The sequence below is a fragment of the Equus asinus genome, chromosome 11 (genome assembly GCF_041296235.1).
Source record: "Equus asinus isolate D_3611 breed Donkey chromosome 11, EquAss-T2T_v2, whole genome shotgun sequence".
In the NCBI taxonomy this organism is placed as follows: domain Eukaryota; kingdom Metazoa; phylum Chordata; class Mammalia; order Perissodactyla; family Equidae; genus Equus; species Equus asinus.
Genome location: NC_091800.1, coordinates 13707581 through 13731221, shown reverse-complemented (window position 1 = coordinate 13731221; position 23641 = coordinate 13707581). Strand labels below are relative to the sequence as shown.

The following is a 23641-nucleotide window of genomic DNA, read 5'->3' as shown; positions in this document are numbered from 1 at the left end:
AATCAGCTTTTAGAGCCAGTACATAGCTGGTGCTTAAAACAACTCTAATGCAGGTTATTGTGTAATTATGGTAAACGCCAAAATAATATAATTAATCTTAATCGTTTCACCAAATTAAAGTGTTTCAGAACAAAAAAGACAAGGCAACATGTAGAAGCACACACATAGTTTTACAACTAAGTATAGTTAAAAAATTCTAAAGAAGCAAATATCAAACTTGTAAAAGAAATTCAACATCTTTGGACACAATGGGGAATAATTATGAAAAATATATGCTATTTGCACTTATATTAGGGATGGTTTTCATTTAATTGTGTTTTATGAATAGGTCACTAAAACTTAAAATATGTTTACCTCTTTAAAGTTATCAAGCCAATAAGCTATTCATTACAGTTGTTTTCACTGCAGGTCCTCAGTTTCAGGGACCATGACTATCCCTCACGTGGCCCAGCCCCTGTGCCTCCGACCTGGGAGCAGCTGTTCAGTGAATGCTTAGGACTCACCGACTGTCATGGGGCTTGAATTGAAAACCTTCAAATAATCACAAATCACAGTGACAGGAAATAAGTGTTCTCTGTTGCTAGCTCAATCCTCCCACAGAATGGAACTTTTTCCCCCAAATATTTTCTTAGGCTGGAGGGGGCAGAAGAAGGAGGAAGGAGGTACAGGTGAGCTTCTAAAATCAATTCACACGACTCTGCCAGTGAAGAGTGGCCTCCGTTTTATAAAATCATTTAGATGAAATATGACAACAGATGCATATAAAGGGACACTTAATTCTACCTTCAAAGTGATCCTTACTAGAAAAGACTTTTTCCCCAAATTTGAAGTCATTTCTCTTATCCCTAGTCACCTTCTAAAACGGACTATATTTAACAAGGAGAACCCTTATTAATGTTTTTTTCATTATTCCAGTATACATGATAATTCCTCCACAGACTTCAAGAATCACTCTCAAAAGCACATATACCAGCCTAAGACTCATATATATTTTTATAAAAGACTTTTTTGAGCTGACAAATACTAACTTTAAGGTTGGATAAGCAGTTGTTGAGGAAAATGTGCCACCTGTTCAGGAACAGCTGCTTCTGACTGACACAGAGCAGACAGGTCACCAGGGGGTACAGGGCCTGAGGAGAAAGAAGATGAGATCACAGATGATTTATATTACCACAAGCCAGGTAACACACGTTCTCTGGAACCACCACACATCCAGCTCCCTCTGTGGGCTGTATGGGCCAGAATAAACAGGATGCCTTATAAGACAACAAGGCCCTATGGATGCCATGCAGAGGTGGGCATCTCGCAAATGCTTTCTGATGACAAAGATGGAATAATCTAGAGTTATGTATAGTGTATAATAAGTTTCATGTACAATAAGTAGAATCACTGATTTAGTCTTCACTCACGAATTTTAAAAACAAACTCACTCAGATCACTCTCAATCTTCAGGAAAAAAGCAGGAAGACAATAATTTTGAAAATGTTCTGAGCCTTTGTGCTCATAAACATCTACTAGTTTGTCCCTGTCTTAGAGATAGGTGTATATATTTTCTTTTGCATGCAATTTTCCTGTAATTAAGGAAGATTCCTAAAAGAAATGTTATTGCACTGGTAAATTCCTCCAAGACAAATTTAACCACAGGAGGAATTTGCTTACGACCGAATAAACAGAGGTGTTACTGTGCTTTTCCTGTCTAACTGGGCCGGTTTCCCACAGCAACTGGGGAAGACAGAAAAGCTAATGAGCGGCCACCCAAAAAATATATACGCAGAATCCATCACCATTTTACCGAACCAGATAGACAGCATACAAGTTTATGGCTCCCCAACAAATTAAGGCTGGTGAAGATTTAGACAAAAATATAACTGGCTCATACATTAACTTGAATTAGCAAAAAACAATTGCCACAGTGAGATTCAGTGCTTAGCAATCCACTAACTTAGGTTTAAACTGACTTTGAACTACTGCTAACATTGAGCACAACTCTAATTCCAGCCAGTAATCTAAAAAAAAAAAAAAAGAAAAAGAAAAAAGCCAAGCAGATAGTCACAATGACCACAGAACATAGACAAATGAGCAAATTTGTCACCATTGCCAGCAAAGTAACTCGGAGGACATGCTCAAATAATGGTGGCAATGTTCATACTTTGAAGACTAGCATAAACTATGCTAGCTACCGGCTACCTAAGCAACCTGCTTCCTCTATACTATCACAAATTACAGCTGCTATATGCTTGCCAACTCTTAAACCAGAGCCTTATTTACCACTAAGGGCAAAAGGTTGGGGTAGTTTAAAAGGCTTTTCTATGCTGCTCTTCAGTACAAAAGCTTTCGCAGCCTTCAGAGAATCTTTCCTATGGGCAACTGTCTGTCTCCCAACTCCTTTTCCAGCCTGGTTCCATTTTAATTCTGAATATCAGGATAGCAATTAGCCAGTGAAGACTCCTGGGGATTGAGAAGAGAAACTGTTATTATAAACTTTAGCCTTCAGATTGGAATAAAACCTCAGAAATTAAAACAAAAATCAAGTTAAGCCAATATTGAAAATAAACAACAGAATCCTCAGGACTAGAAGGGTCATCTCAGGTGACATGGTCTAACCCCCTCATATTACCATGATTCAATCATGGTCAACACTAAGCACAAACTCCAAATTTTGAAATGCTAACTCTTTTTAAGGGAGCTGTAGGTAATTCTCCCATCTGTGGAACTCTTAGGATTCTCAAATAGATTTCAGCCTAGGAATTTTAGTGTCTGAAGTTTTATGTTTTGGATTTTCTCATAGTTACTAACCAAGGAATGCTTCTTTCGAGAAGAAAGTTCCAGCGTGGTATCATATAGGCTTTCAACAAAGTTTCTAAGGCAGGGAACATTGACTTCATTTTTAACAGCCTGAAATAGAGATACATGTTAATATTATGTTAATGAAATTGTTGATTTTCTAATCCAATTTGAAGAAGTTCTTAAAAGTGAAAATGTAACTCACGGCAGCAACTGGAACAAGAATTTCAACAAAAAGCCCAGCCAAGGCATGCTTGATATCTTTGTCTTTGACCTCAAGGAAATAATGTGCACATTCCTAGGAAGTAGAGAAAGAGTAGAGGGAGAATAGATTGAAATGTGCATATAAAAAGTACTTAAACAAATTTAAGTAAATAGCTCTTAATTCAATCATACATACTAACATAGCATATTCCACAATCTACTAAAAAAATCACTGGATCGAAGTATTTATATTTAAGTTCACAAAGATCCCAGTGCAAGGCTGGTTTTCTCACTCTCTTCCTACTTTTATCTCAGATCACTATGCTAAAAGGACAAAGCATCTATAACTAGCACACAGACATTCATCCACTGACTTAATGGGTGATTCCTTCAGTCATTCATTTCCAAGAAATTTATATTGACTACCTACTGTGTGGACCCCCGGGTCCTTGATTAACCCACAAACACAGATCCCCAGAGAAGGTAAACATGGGAAGAGAGGCAGAGGAGATTAAACTCATTTTAGGCCCTGAGAGCCCTGAGCTGTTTACTTGTTAGCCCTGACATTTTAGGTGTGTTTATCATTCAGCTAGTTTCATAAGCAAGTCTGGAATGCTTCCCTCCCCATCTCAGACAAGGAAACCTTTCGAATAGTTCCTCAAGCAACGATGTCTTTGCCTGTGGACTACTGTCTATGAAAGTGTATTTTTGGTTGCCCAGGGAATTATTTATTAGGAAAATTGGCCTGTCCAGAATTCTGCCAGCCCCTTTCTCCTTCCTGGCCTTTTTGATAATAACTTACTGTGGTCTTTATTAGGTATTGTTTGCACGGAAGAGTCCAAGGCTACACGTATTTTTGATAACATGCTAATATCTATATTAGCTATTACCACTTATTTTCAGTCAACATTGGAACCATTGCCAACAACAGTTAATAAAGTCCCCAGTGTATCAATATCATATTAAGACATGCATCTAAGGCAGGCATTGCCAGCATGGAAAGCCATTGAGACAGAATACAGAATGGAGCTTTATGGTTCCCAGAATTGTGGCCCTTTTCCTACATTATTTTGCATATGTATGTAAACTCTCCCTCAAATCATCATTCAAGTACATAGACACACAATTTATTAGTATGAGAGAGGGATAAAAATAGTTTACAGTTACTGAGTGCTTACCATGTGCCAAGAATCTTCAGAACCACCTTCTAAGGTTAGTGTCATTAAGACCACTTTGCAGACAACGCTGGGAGGGATTAAGTGTGACTTGCCCAAGGTCGCAGAGCTAGTTAAGTGCTGAAGCTTGAATTCAAACCCAAGAAGTCTGATACATGGCCTATGTTCCTTTTTTTTTAAAACTGCTTTATTGAGATATTAGTTCACGTACCATGCAATTTGCCCATTTAAAGTGTACAATTCAATGACTTTTAGTATATTCACAGTTGTACATCTATCACCACAATCAAATTTAGAATCTTTTCATTATCCCTCCCCAAATCTTGCACCCCTTAGCAGTCATCCCCAACCTTCCCATTGACATCCCTCTCCTCTAGCCCTATGCAACTGCTAATATACTTTCTATCTCTATGGATTTGCCAATTCTAGACTTTTCAAGTAAATTGGAATCATATAATCTGTGGCCTTTTGTGTCTGACTTCTTTCTCTTAGCATAATATTTTCAAGGTCCATCCATATATCAGTACTTCATTCCTTTTTCGCCCAAAAAATATTCCCTTGTATGGCTATACCACATTTTGTTTATCCATTCATCAGTTGATGGACATTTGGGTTGTACCCACTCCTTTGCTGTTATGAATAATGCTGCTATGAACATTTGCATTCAAATTTTTGTATGGGCATATATTTTCATTTCTCTTTGATATACACCTAGAAGTGGAGTTGCTGGATTATGGAGTAATTCTAGATTTAACCATTTGGGGAACTGCCAAACTGTTTCCCAAAGCTTCTCTGCCACTTTACATTCCCACCAGCAGTGTATGAGGGTTCTAATTTCCTCACCAGCACTCGCTGTTGTCTATCTTTTATAGCCATCCTAGTGGGTATGAAGTGGTACAGCCCATGTTCATAACCCCTATATCTAAGCTTTTTACTGATTAAGAACCTCACTAAATCTAATTCACAGCAACATTAGAAAAATCCCTTCAGATACTAAAGTTTTTAGAACTTAATAAGCTGCACCTTCTGTGAAATCCACATTTGCAATAATTCTTTGGTTCACACATAATGAGGCACACTGTGTACTAGACACCAAAACTTGTATAGTTTGCTGATTTTTTAAAGGTTGATTCCTTTTTATAGTACGAATAAAAAAGATTTCTTCATTATTTAAAGTTCTAATGCTATGAATGTTAACATAGCCAACTTAATGCTATCAGTCCTAAACAATAAAAAAATGAGCTATCTTTTAATTCACAGAACAATAGGTAGCTGATGGTTAAAAAAGAGAAAAAAGTCAATGAATAAGACATTTCACTGTACACCCTACTCCAAAGATGATATGAAAGTTTAGAAATGAAATTATGTGCCTGCAACTCTGTTATTTGGGTACAAAGCATTTTTTTGAATTATTGAGGAAAAAGTAGGACTTTTTCCCACATTGACAAGAGAATGGATTTTCACATTCCAGGTCAGTCATTTTGATGGAGGGAGTTGCTCAAGTTGTTTGTCCCTTAGTTCTTCTGCCCAAGACATTACCTGCATAAACTGAAGAGAGGCCTCAAAGTCCTCCACTGGATACATCTTAATTCGAAAGAATTTCATCCCCATTATCAAGCTGATAATGCTTTGAACAACATATGGGCTCTGCTCTTTGTGCCGTAATTCTTTCAGCTCTGCCATAAATTTCTTCTTCACAGCGGGGAATCTAAGAAGAGAACATGAGTGATTTATCAAATAATGGGTAGGAAGGTGACTAACGGAGGCCTCCAGCATCTAGGAGTGGCAAGGCACAGTGACGGGGAGCCTTCAAATCAGTTGAAGTACAATGGCTGTCATTTTGTAAGGATTTGATATTGGGGATTTGGTGAAGAGTCCAATCTTCTCGTTTCTTCTCTTATTCTATGAGATGCTCAACATCTCCTTCAGGCTAGGGAGAAAATCCAGGGTTATTTAGACCTTCTCAAAATGGTCTAGCTCTTAAAATGAGCATGAGGAAAAGCTCCATGTCTTCAGTCTTAGCAATTTCCAACATACTTGCAGACCCAAGGGCCTAGGTATCCAATTGTGAGCATATAAGCAACAACATACTAGGCCAGCTATTTCTGACAGTGACAGCAAATAATGCCAAGAAACATTCCTACATCCACTTCTAAAGTTTTCTGTTATTGTTTCTTTTATAGTTTTAGGTTAATGATTATTGAAAAAAATATTTTTAGGTTGAAGGAAAATATAGTAATAGGAAAATTCAAATCAGATCTGAAAGATGAATAAGCTCTCTACTACATGTGTGGGGTTTCACAACTAAAAGGACACAGTCCCCAAGAAACTTAAGGTATTTGTTTTATTTGAAAGTAAAATAATATTTGTAAGTAATAATATTAATTACAATGACATTATCCTATAGGATTAAGAAAAGAATAGATCCTAAGAGGATGGAAAGTAGTAGCAGATCTTCAGAGTACCTAAGCCTAAAGGAACATACCCACACAAGTTATCCAAACTATTCCTGAGGTGGCTGGTTTGACTATTAGTTAAAAAAAGAAAAAACAAGGAAAGCTTTCTAAGACACATTGCTTCCTGAGACTATCAGCCTGAGGTCCCCTGTAGTGGAAAGGGTCGATTAGGAGCAAAGCATGATTACAGAGGGTAATTATGATTATAAAAGTTAAAGGCCAACTAATGAAATCCCAGAAGTTTGGAACAAAAACTCTTGACGCCTCAAAGAAGAAATTTTAGGACAAATAAAGCAGGCAGAAAACACACAGACATTGTTTCACCCAAAGCCAACACAAAAGGTGTATGACTGGCAAGTTGGGCATAAGGCACCTCGTGAGAATGGCAATTTTCTAGTTTTTGACTTGGGTAGAGGAGGTTACATGGTGTTCACTTGGTAACAATTTGTTAAAATTGTTTTTTTTTTAATTTACGGATTTTTATTTATGCTTGCTATATATATTCACAATTAAAAAGGTTTTAAGAAGGCAATGGAGTGAAAACATAAATTCCAAATTCCAATGTCATAATTCTTTTCTACTTCTTATAGAAAAAAAACGGATGATGATGATAGCAGCAAGTAGACAGACAGCACTTACGATATACCAGGCAAAGTTCAGTGAACCTTACACAGAGCTCATCTCTTATAGGGAACCATGATTACACTCTTTTTACAGAAGAGGAATTTGAGGCAGAGATTTCATAATGTGATAAAGTGACACAGCTGGTACATGGTGGAACCAGAATTTTAAACCAAGTGTCTGGCTCTGGAGTCCTTACTCTTAATCTCTATGCTATAGTATGTCGAGAACAGTCGTTCTCAAAGTGTAGTCCCCAGATCAGCAGCAGCAGCAGCAGCACTTAAGAACCTGTGAGAAATATACATTCTCTGGCCCTACCTTATAGTTACTAAATAAGAAACTCTGGGGGTGGGTTCAGTAATCTTGTTTAACAAGTCCTATAAGTGATTCTGACCTGCTAAAGTTTATGAATCACTGGTCTAGACTAGGAATAACTATGAGATGCATTTGTAAGATGTTTTACATTTTATGCACATTATATTCTTTCACATTTTATCTTCACAACAATCCATTGAGTCAGGCAGTGAATGCATTTCCATTCCAAATGAAGAAATAGATTTGGAAGATCAAAGTGACAAAGAAGAGGCTCAAACCTAGGTAGGTCTTCTGATGCAATCATGAACTATGAAATGTAGTCCCTGCTCTCACTAGAATGGTGTACAGTTTAATTGGGAAGATAAAACTATGTAGCAACGACCATGAGACACGTGAATAATAATAATAATAAGAAGAATAAGAATAATAACTATTATTATTATTTATGAGACTTATTAGCATGTGCCTGGCACTTTGCCTAGATCACTCTGATCCTTCAGCGACGCTGAATGCCCCAGGCCAGATCACTTTCTCATATTTCATATTGCCTTTTATGTGAGTAACATAGCTAAAGAGGCAACAGGGCATTGGAGAATGAAGGGGCTCTTTCTAGCTGGATAATTGGAGAAGATTTCAGAGGGGATTTGAGTTGAGGGGAAGATGGATAAAGGGTAGGAAGCAGAAAAGGCATGGCAAAGCAATGGAAGTGACACTTTCAATCTAGATTATAAAAATTTAATAATTCCAAACTAGATTTTTAAAAATTGTATTTTAATTCCTGTTATTTCTGAACAGTGAAAAAACTACCTATGGTTTTAATTTTGAAGTGTGAGAGTTTAAAAGGAAAAAGCGATCTTACAGGTTAGAGTTATATTATTTTAAAGACCACATGATATTTAGGAAAGTTTGTTTTCCATTTCTAATCCATGACTAAAACAAGGAGAGGTAGGAAAAGGCAGGTTATTTGTATAATTCACTATTTCAATATTCTCATGAGTTAGTGGCGAAAAGTCTATTTATTTCTCATTTAAAAATAAATATGGCTATCTTTTGCTTTAAAAAAGTCCCAAATGACATAAATATATTATTTTAGCATTAAAATAATCCAAAAATCTATTTGTACTTAAAATCTACTTTCCCTTAAAATAATTTTAGGGAAAAATAAATTTCTTTTCAATGACCATGTCTTGAGAGTTTAGCAATGTCTGTAGTAACTAAATGATTAGTCCAATCTTTGGTATACTATAACATTCCCATAAAAATAAACTTCTGCTTTAAAATGTATAGTACATATTATAAACGTGAGAATATAAGAATATATACATTAAGATTATATTATATAAAGAGAAAGCAGTTTTGAAATTTATGAATCTTAGAAGCCAATCATCACTATTTAAATGAATATATCAGATTTTAACCAAAAAATATACCTTTAAAAATTTAATTTTAACTTAGCTGACTTCGAGAAAGTCAACACTATGGGTGAATATGATTTAAGAGCAAAAAAATTTTCCCTTGATGACAGGAATTAAGTGCATTATCATTAGTAGGATTAAAAATAGTGATCCTGCTAAAACTTAAAGAACAAACTAGGTATTAATAACTAAAGAAATAACGAAGAAAATATTTCATATGCATTACCACTGGGAACTAGATATAAAACCTAAAATTAGAATTATTATATTACTCAAGTTTATTTTAAAAAAAGATAACCACCCCATACCAGATAAGCATACATCCTTTCTTCTCCCCCTGAGAACAAAGCAAGCTACTCTTCTAAGGCAGTGATAAAGTAATGGTCTTGATGTACCTATGAGAAGGAAGGAATGTGATAATTTGTAATATGATACCAGTTTCAGATTATACTACCTATCAATAAAGGATAACTACACAATGATTGGTTGAGAATATATCATTGCAATTACTCTATATTACTGGCCAAGGGATTCTCTTGTGACTGGAAAGCATTGGAGCATTGTCCAAATTGAGGCATTTCTTATATCTACTATTGCAACAGATAGACAAATACTGATGTCACGAAAATAAAAAAGCCACCGTTGGCAAGAAAACACTGGCTTGGTGGATCATAAATCTGACCTAATATGGAAATTCCTACAACCTTAGAATGTTGCTTAATTGTGTCACTGTTTCTCTACTTACTCACAACCAACTCAAAATCAATGTGGCTAAGGAAGGTCATTCTATAGTAAGCGATATTGGTATGCATAATTCACAAAAACTAAGTCAGACACAAAAAGTCATTTTTGGCATATTAAACTTTCCAAATGATAGCATAAGAGAATGATGCTGGGATAATTAGAAAGGAATTACAAAGGAATAGTTGAGAGTTTCAGGGTTTGACAAATCAGCCAAAAAAACATATTAAGAATTCATTTTTCTGATCTTTTCTAGGAATGAAGTAGACACACACAAATTAATTTACCAGATAATTGCAACTTATCCCTTCAAAATGCCAATACTTTTACTATTCAGTTGCAATGGAAATCTCTTCAAAATGCATTTTTTTTTCTTGATGACTTATGAACTGCAATTATTACAATGGGCTGTAATGAAAGTACACTATAGTCTCATGCAAAATGGCCCAGACAACTCTCTTGTTTACTTCTTATGTATGCTTTGCCAGTTTTTCTTTCCTCTCTGTGGCTGTCAGTCTTTGAGCTTGATATTTCTCACTGGAGTCATGTATCTGCTTCTCTTCCATCTAACGCTGATGTTTCATGTGTTAGAAAAAATAGGTAGTCAAGATGAATAGATAAACTGGGTTATATTAAATAAGTGATGTCAGGGATTTTTTTTGGGTTTGTTTCCTGAGTTCTTGTCTGTTTCAGCTTGGTAAGGTTGCTGAGTAAGTACTTTTTCTAAATTTTGTTTTTGGATAAATTGGGTATTTCCATGCTACTGAGTTAGGACATTCTATCTCTTGAAGATAAAAATCTCTTTCTGAGGGTTGCATTTCACAAGGCTCAGGGCATCACTGTGGCTTTAAACTGACCTCTTGGCTTAGATTCACATTACGTCTCTGGCTCCTGTTGCCTAACCTAGGCATTCAGGATCTTGCCTGATTTGCCTCAGGGCTGAATAAGATGAAGACAGGCAAATAGGATGTGACATCACTTTTGGAAGAAGCATATTATTCCTAATAGGCTAATACCACTTTGTGCTAGCCTGCTAAGTAGTGTTATGGGGCCAGATAAATTTAGCAATGAGAATGTTCCCCCCGACTTGTTTCCATGACAGAGTCTGGGACATTTTTAGCTCAGCTGAATTAAGTAAGGTCTATAGTAAAGGGACATTCTAGAATGGAATTTTCCCACTCACGGATGATATATCGGAACCACCCACTCATGGAATATAGAAAACAAAACTTTTAAAATTGATAAACTTCTTTGGAAAATTTAGGCAGAGAGAAAAGTAATTTGGTTAGTCCATCTCTTTCTTTGATGCAGTAGTCTGAAACTCATGGACTCTTGGTATGATCTGGCCCAATTGCCAAGTGAGAAAGACAGTGTAGAAAACCAATTGGAAAAAGCCTTGGTATTCGCCTTGGGGGAGCTTTGAGTCAGTTTCAGAGACAGGGCACACATGATAACAAAAAGAACCCTAGCTCCCTGTAGGCTCACATACTCCCCCTTCCTGAGGGTAGGGCTGGGGTGGGATAGAAGAGGCATTCATGCTCTTATGGTAAAATGTTCTGATGTTCACTTACTTAGCTTGTGCCAACACTCCAATGACTTCTGCATACAGGTCTGCCACAATGTGCATATTGCCAGTGTTAGGACCAAGGTACCTAAATAGGATAAAATTAGACAAGTTAGGGATCCCTAGTCATCCGAAAAGAGCCAACTTGATTTAGCTTTAAGTACCCAACTACTTCAAAATTTGAAGGTTAGAAATTACTTTACCCTTCTTTGTATTTAAAGTGCTTGAAAGCCAAGTTAATAACATCATGTATTAAACTGTCTATTACAGGATGAAGCGGAATCTGAAAAAAAAAAAAAAAGACAGCTCTTAAGTTGGAAAGGAAAAAGGAAGATCAAATCAGTAAGAGTACTTCCAATAACTATATATAGGCTTTAGCAATTGATAAATATAATTCATACGACCCAGTATTTGAAATTCATGCATAATTTAATAAAATTATATTTTAAAAACTTAAGTAGTTTTGAGATAAATAAATCTTATCTAAAAGTAACATTAAATTAATGACCTACCTGTTTCAAAACTTCTATTAAAACTAAAGAAAAAATAAAATCAATGGCGAGGTCCCGTCTTTCCATTAAATAATCTCGCTGCTGTTCATCACTGTAAAGTTTAAAATATTCACAATAAATGGCACTGAAGACACTTTCAGAATGATATAATGCATCAAACATCTAGGACTCACCCCCAATGGACTGAGAACTAATTTTGTTAGTACAAGATTGCAGTGGTAAATACATGCTAAAGCAATTCCTATTATCAGTGTGGTGCAGGGGACAAACACTGGAGCAGAATATTTGACTTCAGATTTAAAATTTTCAACCATGTCAACTTGAGTAGCTATTTGTGAGTCTATGACCTCATCCTATGGACTGTTCTAAGGTACTCTTCAACTCAGGAATTCTATCATCTGTAAAATGGACGCAAACATGAGGCAGGGTTACCAAATGAGAGGTGTACACTGAAGGCATCCTGTGAAAGGAGCTAAACAATGTAAGGAAATAATATGATCACCAACTGGAGCGGGACTACAGGGGGTGGAGAAAGGATCAGAATTGCCTTTCTTTTCTTTATTTTTGTTCCCTGTCCCTTTCCTCTTGACCTTTAGCCACTTGAGATTTATGAAAGGAAGAAAGAAGTGAAGGGGTGTTGAAAAGAGAAGGATTAAAAAGCAGATGGCAGAAGAGGTCGAAGGGGCAAAGTGGAGTCATTTGAACTCATTCAAAAGTTAGAGAGCAGAATTAAACACTGTCAAAAGGACGGAAATGTGAATCCACCCTGCAGCCCCCGTTTTTTCTTATCTAACATATCAACTGAGGGCTAATTTGGAATTGAACAAAGACAGACAAATGAAATGACTGCTGAGTTTCTTGGCACAGTATAGTGGCTCAGAGCATTGGTTCTGGTGTGGAACAGGCCTGGGTTAAAATTATGCCTCTTCTACTTACCAGTAATTTCTCCATCTACAAAATGGGAACAACCAGTACTTAAAGAAAGGTTTGCTTGAGTATTAAATAAGATAAAACATGTCAAGTATTTAGCATAGTCTCCCGAAAGCATAACTGCTCAATATACAAGTATTGTATATTAAATAAAACCTATGGGAAAGAATGACAGGATTTGAACTTTTCAGGCAGATATTTTCAAAATAAATCACAAATATTTTAAATATGGATTGCTTTTCTCTTCAGTCAAGATGGAATGAAAAGAAAGGAAGGTGATATAAAAAAAGATATAAAAAAGAACTTCTGGAGGAACTCTGTAACCCTGAGCAAGTGAAATTAAGGCTGGTGGATGACAGACTGGGTTAACAAGGGAAGTTATAACTTTAAGGTTCAAGGAGAAATGCATGGACAGGGTAGGAACTGTTCATTCAGTATCATTATGAACAGTCCTGTCAGAAAGAAGAGCACTGGACCAAACCATCTAACTGAAGTCCTTTGAGACCCACTAGAACTAGAAAGTGCTACTGCTAGCTGGAGGAAAGGAAAACATAATGGAACTGCATTAAAAAAAGAGGGCATGCACGATGCACCCCTATGTTCACTGCAGCATTATTCACAACAGCCAAGATGTGGAAGAAACCTAAGTGCCCATCAACTGATGACTGGAAAAAGAAGATGAGGCATATATATATACAACAGAATACTACTCAGCCATAAAAAAGGATAAAATTGTCCCACTCACAACAACATGGATGAACCTTGAGGGTATTATGTAAAGTGAAATAAGCCAGACAGAGAAAGACAAACTCTGTATGATTCCACTCATATGTGGAAGATAAAGAAACACATGGACAAAGAGCACAGATTATTGGTTACCAGGGGGAATAGGGGTGAGGGGTGGGCACAAAGGGTGAAGTGGTGCACCTATAATACGACTGACAAATAATAATGTACAAGTGAAATTTCACACGGTTGTAAACTATCATAACCTCAATTAAAAAAAAAAAAAAAGAGGCCATGCACAAGTCTGACCTAGAGATGATATCAGGGAATAAGGAAGCAAGAAGTTTGACGACCAGAGGGAGGAGAACCAGCAGAAGTAGACAGAAAATTTTTGTGTTGGACGGTTAATAAGGGTCTTCGAAAGGGGCCAGAGGACCTTGAGAAAGTAGCAGTTCTTGGTAGAAAAAAAATTTTTAAACCCCTGATTGTGTTTTATTTAATGTCAATTTATGCTTTCAAATAAAAGTAAGACATATACTTTCCTAATAAAGAATTCAACTTTATTGCTGGTTTGAGGTCTAACTGCCAGGAGCCAGAGGCATTTGACAAATTTTTTTGGCAGTCAAAATGTTGATATTATACTAATCTTAGAAATCATAACCCAAATACACATCCGTCACATTTGACTGTTTTCAGTTGCTTATGCTCCTCCCTAAAGTTCCTCTTTTCTTTTTTCTAGTAACAGAAACCCACATTATTAGCTACATCATGTTCTAAACTCTCTCATTCTTCTGGCTTTCTCCCAAGCACACATTCTCTCTCTCTTATTTTAAACTTTCAAATGCTAACTAAAATGCTACTGAGTTGAATTTCACTGTTCTGATTCTGTATTTGGTCTCAGCGATTACTCTGATCTTCTGAAAATAATCAGTAACATGATTAAAAAACCTAGTATTTTCAATCCATGAAGAAAGTTCATGAAAAATCCGGTTCTAGTAACTAAATTCTGATAAAACAGAGGAACAAAACTAAAACTCACTTAATTAAACTCACTAAAACTGCTCCACTCTCCACCCCCAGGAAAGTCTGCACATCTGTTCATAAGCTAACATGTAATATGGGAAAAAGAATCCCATTAATTTATTAATCACACCGTCTGAACCATTTTCAGACAGAACTGAAATTCCACCTTTAAAATTTGATACATTAAAACAGTATTTATGAGGAGGGACTGCTAATCGGTATGGGGTTTCTTTTTTGGGTGATGAAAATGTTCTGGATTTAGACAGTGGTAATAGTTGCATAACCATGTGAATATACTAAAAACAGAATTATACACTTTAAAAGAGTGAATCTTACAGTATGTGAATTATATCTCAATAAAAAAATTCCTTCTTTAACTATAAAAAATTATTCAAGGGGCTGGTCCGGTGGTACACTGGTTAAGTTCGTAAGTTCCACTTTGGCAGCCCAGGGTTTGCTGGTTCAGATCCTGGGTGTGGACCTACACACCACTTATCAAGCCATGCTGTGGCAGGCATCCCACATAAAACAGAGGAAGATAGGCACAGATGTTAGCTCAGGGCCAGTCTTCCTCAGCAAAGAGAGGAGGATTGCTGGAAAATGTTAGCTCAGGGCTAATCTTCCTCAAAAGAAAAAAAATGTTATTCAATATGAAAAAGTTATTAATTTCTCCCCAAACAAAATTATAAATAAACGATTGAATTTTGCATAAACTCAAGCATATTATAAAATGTAATTACAAGTTCAGATGAAATGCAATTTGGTAAAATTATAGGTCTTCAATTTCAAGAGAAGTCAATATTTAAAAACGTGTTAGGAGTATCAAGAAAAATGAGAGAGATAAATCACTCACAAGAAGTAGTTAATATCTGATTTTCTGAGTGATTAATTTCAGTTTACCTTCTTTAAAAAAATGCACAATCAATTCATGTGGAGAAATCTAACTGCTTTGAAAATAATCTCCCTTTTTTAAAAAAAAAAAGGTGAATATATCAAACTGTCTTATACTTATGACCTTGCTGTAGTAGGCTGCTTTCAAACATATGAATTACAAGTATTTACCTAAATTTTGGGGAGAGGCACATTCGACAGTACGAGAATCTTAAGTTTTATGGCTGCTGAAGTGCTCATTAGCACCAAGTTCCACTTTTCAAATCCACAGGAGAAGGGGACCACAGAACAAATAAACAAAATTCTCCACTGGAAGGGAAGTTGGAGATGGTGTAACCTGACTTCTCTGTTTTGCTCATGAAGAGAGTGAGGTACACAGAGGTGGTGAGTTGCCCAACGTCACCCGGCTCATTAGTGGCAGCTCCAGGACTACTGTTAATGTCCAGCGCAGCGTCCTTCCCATGACAGCACATTGGGCACTCAAGGTTACTACTGAAGACTAAAATATCCAGGCAGTGTCATTCAGGGCCCACAGCAGGCCTTCCGCTTTTAGGTGTAGACTGGAGGAGAGAGGGCCCAGGACAGAAGCAGGCAGGAGGGTAACCTGGGGCCCTTACACCCACCCCCACCAATGTGGAAATAAGGCCATGTGTGAACTTTCAACCTGTGACAGCTGGCAGTGACTAGTAGTCCCACTGCTAGACAACGGGCCTCCTACAGCGCCTGCTAGGTATTCATGTGAAGAGGCGGGAAGACTCAGAGGCCTTATAACTCTTATTCTGATTTATGTTTCTTTAAAAAAAAACCAAAAAAACCAAGAAACTATAATCCTCATAATTCCTACACCAAAGAAATGTACCTTTTTGATTTATTGCTTGTTCTTGGTCTGTATTCGTGTGATTCATCCTCAATGCCATTTTGCCTTTTATACCAGTCAAATAAGGTACGCAGAATGGAAGGCAGGCAGTACTCAGAAAGGGAGCTCATGGAGCTAATGACCTACAGAGAAAAACAAGTGATTAAAAGGCTTTGGTGGCAGTGCCCATTACCGAGAAACTTGCCATTTCACAAATAACTCTAAGCTATGTTCACTACGAGATTTTCTCATTTATCACAGTCTTTCCTTTAATAATCTTCGTTAGTACATCCCCAAGAGCCCAAGTCTCTTAAGGTTGACAGATGTTCCTCATATAATAACAATTTTGTGGTTCAAGAAAGTTAATTACTTTGACTCCCTTTCATTCTAGAAATTGGATGTTAATTGCATAAAGGTTATTCACGAACTGTAAAGAAATTATTTTCCCATACCATCTAAGAAATATAGTGCCTTGTACTTCTTAGGTCCTCAAAAATGCTTGTTGTATAAATAAATATATTAGTTAGTACAATTACATTAATTATTTAGGTGAAATAAGCAAATCTAGCCCCTAAACAAATAACCTAAATGGTAACATAATATATGGTTTTCTGCCAATAAGCATTCACCCACTAATCTGAGGTATGCCCCAAGTTTGACTCAAGATATGAATCAGTAGCAATAATTTACTCTGTATTATATTAAAGGCAAACTTCTCCCCTTTTCTTTAAATAACATACATGACTTTGATAGACCAGTTATTCTAATTTCCCTGTCTAGAAAGATTCCTGATCTTTTACTAATTATCATGAAAAAAATGAACCTCAATCCATATCTCATACCATATACAAAAATTAACTCAAAATGGATCATAGATCTAAGTACAAAACCTAAAACTATAAAACTTCTTAACAAAACATAGGGGAAAATCTTTGTGACTTTGGGTTAGGCAAGGATTTCTTAAGTATTGCCCCAAAAGCAAAGTCCGTGACAATTTGATATACTGAAATTCATCAAAATTAAAAGCTTATGCTTTTAGGAAGATACTGTTAAGAAAGTGATGAAAAGACAGGCCAGAGAATGGGAGAAAATATTTGCAAAATACCTATCTGATAAAGGCCTTATAACCAGAATATGCAAAACTACAATGAGATAGGTTTTAATTACCTAATTAACAAACAATATAAGCAAATTATAACACCTAATGCTGATGAGATGGTAATAAAATGGACATGTCCATACACTGCTGATAGAAGAAAAAATTGGCATAACACATCTGGAAGGTAATTTGGAAGCACATATCAAGAAACTAATAAAAATCATTCTCAATAAGCCCACTCTTAGGAATATGAGTAAGAATGTTCAGGACAGCATTATTTATTATAGCAAAAAATGGACACAACCTAAATGTCCAACTACGTGGAAATGCCTTAATACAATGTGGAATGTGATGTAGAGTATTGATGAAACCATTGAAAATCACATTTCAAAAAATGTAATGACATGAAAATGTTCATGATATGTTAAGTGGAAAATGAATGAAAAGTCATTTAATTGGTATGATCCCAATTTGGTATAGATACTATATAAGTACACATATACAGAAAATAAGACCAGGCGCAAATATACCAACATATTAAGAGTGCCCATTGAAACCAGGAGTTCTCAGGACATAGATCACTGAGGCACCAGGTAGGTGGGACGTCTAGGGGATGGAGGTGGGATTTTACCTGGGCCTTTTTTAGAAAGGGTAGAAATTTGAGAAATTGAGAGTCAAGAAAGAAACTAAGCAAAGACTCCAAGCAGGAAAACGTATGGTAGTGAAGGTGCAAAGTAACTGTTTGTTGGTAATGATTATAATGATTAATTTAATGAAGGTTCTGAGTCAACTGAAAGGAGACAATCTGGCTGGTGTAGGGACTTTGGTATACCAGAGTGGAGGGAAATAATGTTGACAATTTTAAGTTGGAACTAAATCATAGAAGGTATTTAACAGCAGTCTAAAAAATTTCAATTTTCTTCTTGAGAAAATTGGAAGCCCCTAAAGATTTTTGAATAGGGAAATCAGCCCATAAAAACGGTGTCTGGAGAGGTTTAATGTAGCAGGAAGGTGTAGGCTGGACTTAAGGGGTTTGCTAACAGAGGTGGCTAGAAGAATATACACACATGTGCTTGAATCGAATGATGCTACTGCGACAGTTCCAGACACGCAGCGATCATGGCCTGAGCTAGGGAGGTGGCAGAAGAAATGGAAAACCTTAGTTAATTCAAAATATTTCTATAGTTAAGCCAGCTAGGCCTAACTTCCTTTTAAAAAACAGGAAACTAGAGAATGGGAGCTAAAACACTCCATGTCAATAGAACTTTCCACTGTCATCTTTAAAAGAAGCTCTGAGGTTGAACGAAACAATTATTGCTTTCTTCCTCAGATTCTATTTCTTGATAGCCTATTTCATGCTCTCTCTCTTATAATTATGGCTATATGTACACTATCTTTAGTTATGGATTACTATAGGTTAAAAATGAACAGGCTATTGCATTCAGCCTGCCCTATGAACCGAGTCACCATTAGTTTTATTTTTAATTGAAGAATATCTATTTAAAAAAGAAGAGCCCTTCCTCCCACACTGTAATATCCACAGCCACAACATATTTTCCTGTTGTTCCTGTGGATATAACAGCAGTAAATTTTTGCAGGAAAGCAAATTATGGTGTGTCAAGGAGTAATTTACTAGTTCTCTCTTGAGTTACCCCAGTACAAGGAAGGATATTTCTCAAGTCACCACCATCTAAAATATTCTGAATTGGGAAATGAAGGGGGTTCTTCTCACAGCGGAAAAACAGATCAGAATTCTGAGTCCCTGACCATGGGTTAATTCAGTCTTAACTAGTGCATATGTAATAAAATCCCAAAGCATCTACTATTATATTTCAAAACTTTAAAAATACTTGTGTAAGTCTGGAGGAGACTTAAGGAGACATGATGTCTAAACATAAAGTAGTATCCTGAACAGAAGAGAAATCTTTGAAAAAAACAAACAAAATACAAATATAGAGTTTAGTTAATAATAAATGTATCCGTATTGATATGTATCTGTCTTGATTTCTTTGTTGTGACAAATATAATGTAAGATGTTAATAGGGAACCTAGGTGCGGGTGTATGATAACTGTCTATACTATCTTTGCAACTTTTCTGTAAATCCAAAACAATTCTAAAATAAAAAGTTTATTTTAAAAATACTTGTGTGGGATATTTACACGCTCCATTATCTATTTACAGACCTATAAACCTGTGATATAAACAGGTGATATAAACCTGTCTGACCCCTAAACATCTCAGTTCAGCACACAATGTTCAGCTACTTCACTTAGGTATGGCTCACATTCTCCATAGAGAACATCAACAGTGTTCTTCAAACATCAGCTATAATACTTTTTCTACCTATTAAAAAGTCATCCTGAAGCCATTCTTGGTATTATATCGACTGGGCATACTTTCCATGGCAAATATACTGAGACCATCTCAGAAGAGATGAAAGGTCAGCACTGGGTGGATGTGTGTGTTTTTTCCATCTCTGTTACCGCCCTTTTGAGTCCAGGCTTTCAGGAAGGAAGGGTGGAATTTGCAAAGACCTGGCCCTCAAAGCTCAGGAAGGGAGGAAGGTCTAGCTGGCTTCTTGGTTACTCAACTCCTTCACTTACGGGAAGCAGAGCCAATGGTGAGATGAATTCTAGCTCTGTGCTGCTGTTGAAAGGGGGCGGGCTCATTTACAAAGATGTTCTTGTTGCATTTAAATGATCATATTCTTCCATCATAGATGAGCTCAGTACTGTGCAGCTAGAGGAGACGAAGTGCACAGAATCACCGAACTATTTCATACTGCTGTTTTCTTTCGGGAGGGATAGAGGGCAATGTACTTTGCAAATGTTTCCTTAATGTTTATTTTGGCATTTTATGTATAAATAGACTAAAAGAGACTGTCTATTATGCTATAGCTAAGTCATTAATTTTTCATGAGCATTTTATTATATTTGCTGACTGCAAAGAAGGAAACTTCACATATAAATATTTGAATAATTACTCAGTAGGAGTCATTCTATATTTTACAGTAATAAGGCTGACTAGTCATGAGTGGTGCATTTAATGAACAATTTTAAAGTAACTTCATTGATGGTTTAATTTCTCAAACTAGTTCAGGGGGCCAAGCACCTGGGGGTCAGAGTTCTCACCATAAATACCACAAAATACTGATCTATTAAAGTAACTCAAATGCAATTTTTTTACTTGATCACATATCATACTATTGCTAGATTATAATATTTCATAAGTGATGACAGACACCAAAGACTTAAGAATAACATTATAAAAACTTAAAATTATAAAAATATTTATGTTAAATATATTTTTCCTTCAAAGTAGGAAAAGATCTTCATTATCTGATTTTGACATCTTGGTCCATTTTACAGAACACACTGTCCCACTGGAGAATAATGTAAGAAACACTAAATAACACTAACATGAATCCAATGCCAGTTAATTTGTTTTTACCCTTAATTGCTTATATTTTTCATTTACACAATTTAAATAGATTTTCACTGAGTTATAGCATTAGAATCAATGTTGAAACATTAGATTTCATCTGTTTCCTTTCCAGGAAAATTGTTACTATCCAAGATAGTAAAAAGTTATTTTAGCTCTATTATACATCTATGTATGGATTTATTTACCATGTGTTTTCTGTTTTATAGATGGCATTTTAACTTTTACTGCTAAGAAACTAAGGTTTCACAAAAGTACATAAACATAACATCTGGAGGGAAACCCCAATAGAAGTTACTTAGAATGTTTGAGCAAATTATCTGGAATTTATGGAGATGACACCAGTAAAGAATATGTCACACTGAACCAGAAATAGCTGCAACTTAAAGTCCTGTTCTCAGAACATGTATGTGATGACTGATCCTTCACAAACCATGTTTTCATAATTTCATCAGTATATTGATAAGATTAGATGGTCTGGGGTACAATTTACAGCTCTGCCCTTAACGGCTGTATGAGCCTGGGCCTGTTGCCATTTCTCTGAAGCTCTGTGTTTTCAGCTGTCAAATGGGACTTAAGGATATTTACCTCAGTGGGTTTTCATGAAGACTAAATGAAATACTATGACCTGTGGGCATATAACAGACCTTCAAAAATGTCTGTTTCTTTTTTCCCATCTTCCATTTTCAAATAATGAAACTGAAGCACAGACAAAAAAAATTTGACTTTGATTAGATTATAGGCTAAGTTAATGATAGAATGATAGAAGTTGATGATAGAATTTTATTTATCAGAACTGATAAATGTTGCTTTGAGGTATAATGTGGGGGAAAAAAAAGACCCACCTACCTCCTACCTAAGCACAAAATATCAGGGCCTCATTAGAACCCTTGTAGCTTAGTTTGCATTCCCAAGATTTTCTGGCTCCAACAAATGTAAACGCCGGCCTTCCAAATGCCTATTGAAGAGGTGGCTGAGCACCGACTATCCTACATTAGCTCCACAAGAGAAAGGTCGCGAACACCGGGCTCCCCAAATTTGCTGCGGGCAACAGCTCGCTCCAAAGCAAATGAGAAAGGACACTGAGATAGTAACTGTTCCGGAACCAGAATTAATCAGTTGAATAAAACCAATTATTTTAAATCCAACTCATCTCCACGCCAGACTCTCAGGAACCTCAACCATTCTGCAAAAAGGGTTGAGCCCAAATGTAAATGAAGAATGGGCACAACCGTTGGTAGAAAGACAGCACTAAGCTCTTGTATTGCATTCAGCATAAGAGGGTTCCATAAACAAACACAGCCCTCATTTGACTCTCCTCTCCTCTCTCTGACCTAATAACCTGTCCATCTCCCAGAAACTTCTCAGTCAGCAAGCACTGGTGATGCTTCCTCTTCCTGCCTCCCTTCTTCATCCCTCAAACCTGATTTCTGTTCTTCTCACAATACTGACACTTTCATATGAAAGATCAGAAAGGAGAAACCCAATAGCCAACCAATGGCCTTTTTGCAGTCATTTCCCTTGAAATTTCCTGAGCAAATGACACTATTTAGCAAGTTCTTCTTGAAATGCTTTCCTTCTCAGGATTCTCTGATGCTGCCAATCTTAGTTACCCCCATGAACTTTCTCTTGTCTCTCATATGGTTTCTTACGCAATGTCAAAGTACAGTGAGACAATTCACCTGTGAAAAGAAGGATCTGAATTCTAATTTTGGCTGTTCTGGCACAAGCTCCTTTGGAGAGTAATCATACTTTACTATGCAAAGAGGAAATAACTTCCACTTACTGTATGAGACTGTTTTAAGGAACAAAGTCAAAGCAATACTCCATGTAGAAAAACATCAATCAATGTACAATTGGTTGTATCATTTAACTTATTGCATGTTTATTTCATCATTATATATAAGCAAAGGTCTAAAAGCCAAGGGCAGAGAAAATCCACAAGAAAGCATACATAGCTGGAAGGTATATGAAATAATAAAAATTCAGTTATTATTTTATTCAACAGCCGGAATTTTCACCTTTGTGTGTAAATGTATCCAGTGACTATCATCAGTACATCCTCCACCAGGTAAGGGCTACATCCTCCCTCCAGTGAGCATTATTTGGGAGTGTTGTTTTTCACTTTTTCAAATGGATTAACTTGATATTTGAGCTGCATTTGACCACCGTCTACCCAGGTGCACACGCATCACAAGTTAGATGTTGTTTCATTGGAGAATCCAAAATAAAATGCCTTGGCCTTTATATTTAAAAAAGATGTCTGTCAACTTTGACAACAGAGGAAAGTCACTTGAAGTTAAAATGGGGAGCTCACCATGCCCTGCATTCTTAGGACTCTCTCCACAGATCACAGATAGGGAACTCATCCCTGGTACCATGACTGTGTTCTGGGGCACAGCTTTCCAATTTAAGTGTTGCCAACTATAATCAGCCACTATAACTTAGCAGTTAAAGTAAGGCTCTTAAACTGTGTAGCATTCATCTATCCACTATGAAAATGCATTCTACATGTCACTGAATAGCTACTGCAGCAAAAGGCTTTCTCAACGCTGGCTTCCAGTGAGCTCCTAACTGCTAACCCTTCATTCTTCTGTGAGGGTCTGCACAGGCTGCCATCATGGGCCATCCTGGAAAGTCACATCTTCTTAGGCTTCTCTCACTTTTTTGGTCACCTTTTTTCTAGGAATTCTTTTGTGGATCCCATTTTCTAAACATTCCTAAACTATGTTTCCCTATGATATTCTTCATCCATTTGCTCTACTCTCTTTCCAATCTTTTAGTGTTTGTTGAGTGACTATATAAATGAATGAGCCCCCGTTATTTCTTCTGAGATATTCTATACTCACTGAAAGTTCAGTATGTGTAAAACTGATTTATTACTTCT

General features: G+C 36.4%; 1 protein-coding gene across 8 annotated transcripts in view; it reads right to left on the bottom strand.

Annotated features, from left to right (window-relative positions):
* The window catches only part of FRY (FRY microtubule binding protein), a 407136-nt gene that overhangs the window by 142950 nt on the left and 240545 nt on the right, over positions 1-23641 (bottom strand). For all 8 annotated transcript variants that reach the window (XM_070520479.1, XM_070520478.1, XM_070520476.1 and 5 more), the window contains 8 exons: positions 16217-16356; positions 11788-11878; positions 11479-11558; positions 11283-11363; positions 5703-5871; positions 2990-3082; positions 2797-2895; positions 1029-1130 (listed from right to left, as the gene is read on the bottom strand). In XM_070520479.1, coding sequence (XP_070376580.1) covers positions 1029-1130; positions 2797-2895; positions 2990-3082; positions 5703-5871; positions 11283-11363; positions 11479-11558; positions 11788-11878; positions 16217-16356 — 855 coding nt within the window. The remainder of the gene's footprint in view (positions 1-1028; positions 1131-2796; positions 2896-2989; positions 3083-5702; positions 5872-11282; positions 11364-11478; positions 11559-11787; positions 11879-16216; positions 16357-23641) is intronic.